The sequence below is a fragment of the Ovis aries genome, chromosome 5 (genome assembly GCF_016772045.2).
Source record: "Ovis aries strain OAR_USU_Benz2616 breed Rambouillet chromosome 5, ARS-UI_Ramb_v3.0, whole genome shotgun sequence".
NCBI lineage: Eukaryota > Metazoa > Chordata > Mammalia > Artiodactyla > Bovidae > Ovis > Ovis aries.
The window spans coordinates 37,910,688-37,917,857 of record NC_056058.1 but is presented as its reverse complement, the minus strand read 5'-3'; the positions used below and the strand labels follow the sequence as shown (position 1 = coordinate 37,917,857).

At 36.3% G+C, this 7,170-nt stretch overlaps 1 protein-coding gene across 2 annotated transcripts; it reads left to right on the top strand.

Moving 5' to 3' along the window:
* Positions 1-3,635: 3,635 nt before the first annotated feature.
* On the top strand, positions 3,636-6,210 carry LOC101111192 (olfactory receptor 2V1-like). 2 transcript variants are annotated; one of them, XM_042250400.1, is made up of 2 exons: positions 3,636-3,695; positions 5,281-6,210. In XM_042250400.1, the coding sequence occupies exons 1-2, from the start codon at positions 3,636-3,638 to the stop codon at positions 6,208-6,210; spliced, it is 990 nt and encodes a 329-aa protein (XP_042106334.1). The 2 variants fall into 2 exon arrangements, with proteins under 2 accessions (XP_042106334.1, XP_004009457.5); XM_004009408.5 differs by lacking the exon at positions 3,636-3,695 and having other exon boundaries at positions 5,260-6,210.
* The last annotated feature ends 960 nt before the right edge of the window (positions 6,211-7,170 follow it).

Below are 7,170 nucleotides of genomic sequence, written 5' to 3'. Positions count from 1 at the left end.
AAAGATGTTCCAGGTGCATCAATTACCTGCTTATGACAATCTTCACTTAAATGTAAGGAATATATGAACATGTTCTTACTGTGTTTTTTTTTTAATATCTAAATATATACAGTTTTATTTGTCAATTTTATCTCAATAAAATTTGAGAGATAGAAAAGACAGAAATGGAAGGTGACTTGATTCCAGTTAGAGATTTAGTAAAGGCAAGATCAATAATAAGAAAAAAATGGGGGATGTGTAGGGGGGATACTTTCTGCCAGCTTATCTCAAAACTTCATCGTGCATAAAATTAAGATTCCTCGCTTAATAACTCTTAGATGGGGCAAAAGAAACCTGCTGTTCTAATCAGCATCAGAAATAATTTTTATGAGCACTAAAATTTGAGAATTGTTATAGGTCTTAGAATCAATAACATTTTTCAAAACAAGCAACATGACTACAAGCCTGTTTTAAAACCTCTTTTCAAGACATAATGTCATGATTTAAAATAAGAGTAAATTCATTAGTCATTCTATCTACATGATTTCCTCCTTGTCACTTTTCTTTGTGCAGGCCTGGTGAAGTCAGGCCTACCTACCTCTAATTCGATACAGAATTCTAAACATTTGAGCTTCATTACTTAATTACACGTCACAAGGACTCTGTTTGAAACATTCATCTAAAGATATTTTATTGTCTTTTTTTGCATTTCTTTTTGACCATTTGAATATTGAAGTATGGTTAATTTATAATGTCATATTAGCATCATGTATACAGTTAAGTGATTTAGCTATACGTATATATATTTATTTTGTTCCAGATTCCTTTCCATCATAGGTTTTTACAAGATTGGTAAAAACCTATGATGGAAAGGATGGACATACAGTAGGTCCTTGTTCATCTCTTTTATACATAGTAGTTTGTACATGTTAATTCCTCATATATCACACACACACACACACACACACACACCCCATCACTATCCCCTCTGATAAACATAAGTTTGTTTTCTATGTTTGTGAGTCTATTTCTATTTTGGAAATAAGTTCATTTATATTATTTTTTTCAATTTCACATGTAAGTGATATCATATGATGTTTGTCTTTGGCATACTTCACTTAGTAGATAATCTCTAGGTCCATCCATGTTGCAGTAAAAGGCATTATTTCATTTGTTTTTATGGCTAATATTCCATTGTATATATACATATATATATACCAAATATTTGTATCCATTCTTCTGTCAGTGAACATTTAGGTTATTTCCATGTCTTGGCAATTGCAAATGGTGCTGCAATGAACATCAGGGTGCATACATCCAGATGAATTGTGGTTTTCTCCAGATATATGCCCAGGAATGGAATTGCTGGGTTATATCGTAACGCTATTTTTAATTTTTCAAGGAACCTCCATATCATTCTCCATAGTGGCTGCAGCAATTACATTCCCAACAGCAGCATAGGAGGGTTCATTTTCTCCACATCCTCTCTGGCACTTATTATTTGTAAACTTTTTATTAATGGCCATTCATTCTGACTGCTGTGAAATGATACCTCACTGTAGTTTTGATTTGCATTTCTCTAATAATTAGCAATATTGATCATTTCTGCAGACGCTTATCATCCATCTGTATGTCTTCTTTGGAGAACTGTATATTTAGGTCTTCTGCCCACTTTTTAATTATATACATATATATATATATATATATGATGATGATGAGCTATATGAGCTGTTTCCTTATTTTAGAAATTAATCGCTTATTTGTCACATCATTTGCAAATATTTTCTCACATTCTGAAACCCTCAGAGTGTCTTTTTACTTATGATTTCCTTTGCTATGTAAAAGCTTTTAACTTTAATTAGGTCCCATTTGTTTATTTTTGTTTTTATTTCCATTGCTATAGGAGACCTAGCCAAAAAATATTTCGGCAATTGATGTCAAAGAGTGTTTTGCTTATATTTTCCTCTAAGTGTTTTATACTGTCTGGTCTCAAATTTACATCTTTAATCTGCTTAAGCTTATTATTTGCATTCAGTGTTAAAGAATGTTCTAACTTCATTATTTCACATGTGACTTCCAGTTTTCCCTGCATCATTTGTTGAAGAGGCTATCTTTTCTTCATCATAGATTCTTGCTTCCTCTGTCATAGATTAATTGACTGGAAGTGCATAGGCATATTTTTGGGCTTTCTATCCTGTTCCATTGATCTAGATTTCTGTTTTTGTGCCAGTACCATAGTGCTTTGATTATTGTAGTTTTGTAGTATAGTCTGAAGTCAGGAAGCACAATTCTTCCAGCCTCATTCTTCTTTCTCAAGATTGTTTTGGCTGTTTGGGGTCTTTGTATTTTCACACAAATTTTAAACACTTTTCTAGTTCTACTTCTGTGGAAAATGCCACTGTAATTTTACAGAGATTGCATTGAAGCTATGGATGGCCTTGGGTAGTATAGTCATTTTAATAATAGTAATGCTTCCAATATAAGAACATGGTATATCTTTCCATCTGTTTGTGCTGTCGTTCATCAGTGTCTATAGGTTTTGCAGTACAGGTCTTTTGCCACCTTATGTAAGTTTATTCTTAGATATTTCATTTTTTACTTTGATGATAAATGAGATGGTTTCCTTAATTTCTCTTGATGATGTTTCACTGTTAGTATAGAGAAATACAACAGATTTCTGTATATTAATTTTGTATCCAGCAACTTTACTGAGTTCACTGATGAGCTCTAGTAGTTTTCTGGTAGTGCCTTTAGAATTTCCTATGTATAACATCATGTCCTCTGTAAATAGTTTTACTTCTTTCTGAGTTTAGATTCCTTTTATTTATTTTTCTTCTCTGATTGATATGGCTAGAGCATTCAAAACTATGTTAAGTAAAAGTGGTGAGAGTGGACATCCTTGTCTTGTTCCTGAAGGAAATTTTTTCAGTTTTTCACCATTGATTATGATGTTAGCTGTGTTTATCATTTATGGACTTTATTATGTTGAAATATTTTCCCTCTATGCCCACTTTCTAAAGAGTTTTACCATAAATGGATGCTGAATTTTAACTAAATTTTTTTCTATATCTATTGAGATGATCATGTAGTTTTTATTCTTCAATTTGTTAATGTGGTGTGTTGCACTGATTGATTTGAAAATATTGAAAAATCCTTGCATCCATGGGGTAAAACCCACTTGATGATGGTGTATGAACATTTTAATGCATTGTTGCATTTGGTTTGTGAGTGTTTTACTGAGGATTTTTGCATCTGTATTCATCAGAGATATTGGCCTGTAATTTTTTCTTTTTGTGTTATGTTTGTCTAGTTTTGGTATCAGGCTGATGTTGGCCTCACAGAATGAATTCAGAAGTATTCATTCCTCTGCAATATTTTGGGATAGTTTCATAAGAACATGTTCTTATTATTAAGAATTCAAACATCACAGGTTAAACTAGAGTCTTCTTTCACCACCATCCTTACCCAGTCTTAATCCTTTCTCCTGAGGTAACCAATGTTATAGTCTGTGTCCTTCAGCACATTACATGTACTTATTTCTCATTTTCTTGTCTCCCCACACTTAGCATTACCCAGCTTTATACCAACCTGATATGTAAAAGTGTATATCTCTTTTGAGTTTTTCTAGTTACTTGTGAAATAAAGTCATTTTATTGATGCTATTTGCTGAGAATTACTGCTCATCATGTTCATTGTTTTTTCTTATTAACTTGTGGGTATTGTTTATATGGTTTGACTATGAAAAGGATGTGTATTTGGTAATATATTATATTGTAGATTTTTATCATTATATATAATAGTTTATAGATTTTGCTCATTCCTTTTGCAAGAATACTGGAGTGGTTTGCTGTGCCTGCTTCCAGGGGATCTTCCCAATCCAGGGATTGAACCTGCATCTCTTATAGTCTCTTGCATTTGCAGGCAGGTTGTTTACCACTAGTGCCACCTGGGAAGCCCCTAACTTAGGTCTCAGCAATCTTCTTCTGATTCTTTCCTCTGAGGTAAGCAGCATTACTAGCTTCTTATGTTCATTTCCAGAGATTTTACACTGTTTATAGATATAAATATATACAGACACATACTCATTTATTTTTTATACATGTATCAGTAAAATGTAATATTATATTGTATTCCATGATATATGATGTATAATATAGAATAATTATATGATTCTAACACATAAAGCACAATTTCTATAGGTATATATAACATATAATTATGGCATGTAATTATATAGTATGTAATATAGCTCATAAACTGCTCTGTCATGTGCCCTTTTCACAGAACAATATTATTTGGGGAGAATTCTATATAAACACATAAGAAGCAAACTCATTTTGCTTCTTTCTTACAGTTTATTATTCCATCGTTTATTCGATTTTTCCTGTATTGATAGAAATTTAGATCTTTTGTGACCTTTTTTCCACTATAAACAAATCTACACTAAATCCTGTTGTCAACACAACATTTCATATATATGCAAATTTTTTGTAACATGAATTCTTATAAGTAGAACTGTGTAGTCTGAGGTGTATTTTTAAATTTTTTTAAGGTTCCATCTTCTACATACTTTTTTTTCTATAAATTCTTATTCATGTTTCATGTTTACCTTCCTATATCTCATCTAATATTGATTACAAAAATTTTTAATCCCCACTTGCTCACTTTCCCCATTTCACAAATGGGGAAAATGATAATTTTTAGCAGTTATGAGGATTAAATATGATTACAGAGTGCTCATCATGGTGCTTGGCACATGAGAAATGATCAAGTAATGTCAGCTATCAATATTTCTGTGCTACAAGACACTGGTTATGTTGTCATCTTCAACCTTTACTATCATTTCATAGACAGTTGTTATCCCAGTTTAAGATAAGAAAATTGAGATTCAAAAATGTCATAACAGTGCTCAGTTCACACAGTTGTTAATGTCTTTGCTGCTTTAGGTTCTTTAGTGAGGCCGGCCCAGAACTCTGTGGGTTGGAGTACAGACCAATCCTAGCAGAAGTAGAAGCAGTGCTTACTTTAACAATAATGGGTTAAGACAGGCATCTTAATTATGTGCAGAAAGATTTAAAAGTAAAGGCAACAGAGGTATCCTGCATTTTTGTTAGGATATTTTTTCTTAAAGAAACCATACCTTTTATTCTAAATCAAATAACATTTAAAGAGGGCAGCATATTGGAAAAATTTGCAATGATCTCAGTATTATGGCACTGAACACAAACCTCCTGCTTCCAGATCCCAGTCCTCTCTATGGCACTTCCCTCTGAAGGAACGATGGCCTTGTTGGGAAACCAGACTCGCATCTCCCACTTCATCCTCCTGGGCCTCTTCACACACTCACCACTGCACCTCCTCCTCTTCTCCATTATCGTGGTCATGTTTCTGGTGGCCCTCTCTGGCAACGGGCTCATGATCCTCCTCATCAACACTGACTCCCGTCTACACAGTCCCATGTACTTCTTCCTCAGCTGGCTGTCACTCATGGACCTCATGCTCATCTCCACCATTGTACCACGCATGGCCATTGACTATCTCCTGGGGCATGGTTCCATATCTTTCACAGGCTGTGGGTTCCAGATCCTGTTCTTTCTCACCCTCCTGGGAGATGAGTGCTTCCTGCTGGCTTTCATGGCCTATGATCGCTATGTGGCCATCAGCAACCCACTGAGGTACTCAGTGGTCATGAGCCGCCGTGTCTGCTGGCTCATGGTGGCAGGATCTTGGCTCTTTGGCCTGGTGGATGGGCTGATCCAGGCTATCTTTACACTACGATTCCCTTACTGTGGCTCCCAAGAGATTGACCACTTCTTCTGTGAGGTCCCTGCAGTGCTCAAGCTGGCCTGTGCTGATACCTCCCTCTATGAGACTATGATCTATGTGTGCTGTGTCCTCATGCTGCTCCTGCCCTTCTCTGTCATCTCTGCCTCATATCTGAGGATCCTGATAACTGTGCTCCACATGCGTTCTGCTGAAGGTCGGCAGAAGGCCTTTGCTACCTGTTCCTCTCACATGGCAGCTGTGTCTCTCTTCTATGGGGCCGCCATGATCACCTACATGCGGCCTCAGGCCTATCATTCTTCCAAGCAGGACAAGGTGGTCTCAGCCTTCTATACCATGATTACCCCTATGCTCAACCCACTTATCTACAGCCTGAGGAACAAGGAAGTGGCTGGTGCTCTCAAGAAACTCCTGGGGAGGTGTTCTTGTGGTGTTGGGCAGAACTAGGTTGGTTTTGGCACCTGGAGATGTGCTCTGGGGCCAGGAAACCTGACCTAACCAACTGTAGTTTCATTAGAAGAGATATGAATGTGCCGTACTAAAAATAAAAGTCATTCTCTGATTAAGGTTAGTCAAATTTAGACATCAACTCAATCTATCATGTTCATGATGAGTGTGGCAATTTGGACAAAAAGTTGGGCTGACAGAGTTACAAGAATAGAATACACACATCCTTCATTCCATGGTCGTTGAAAGAGTTGACAGGTGGAAGTTTTCAGTTGTGTTCTTCTCAAGGAATTGCCCATAGCTGAGAAGAGACATCTTGCCCTAGGCCTTGCTTCTCCTTGGGATAGTGGAGGATGCCTGGGGAGGTCAATGGAGGATTAAAAAGGCTTGGCTACCTTGCCTCAGTTTGACTCTGAGGGTCCATCCAGCTCCAGAGCTCCCCAACTCCAGAGCACTACACATAGGCATCATGGACCACTTCTCCCTGTATCCAGTTTTTCTTCCTTAGCTAACTTCCCATTTTATAGGTCTTCATACTGAGAAGACTCTCCAATAAACTTTCTGCATGCAAAGTCTATCTCACTTTGCTTTGGGGAAACTTGATTTGTGACACATTTAAACTCAGCAATGACAATAACTTAGAGTTTGCTAAATAGGTCACTTGCTTATTGGAAGAAAAGCTATGACAAACTTAGACAGTGTATTAAAAATCAGAGACATCACTTTGCTGGTAAAGGTCCATATATTCAAAGCTATGGTTTTTCCAGTAATCATGTACAGATGAAAAAGTAGGACCATAAAGAAGGATGGAAGCCAAAGAATTGGTGCTTTCTAACTGTGATTCTAGGGAAGTCTCTTGTGGGTCCCGTGGACAATAAGGGTATCAAACCAGTCAATCCTAAAGGAAATCAACCCTAATATTCATTGGAAGGGCTGATGCTGAAGCTGAAGCTTATATAC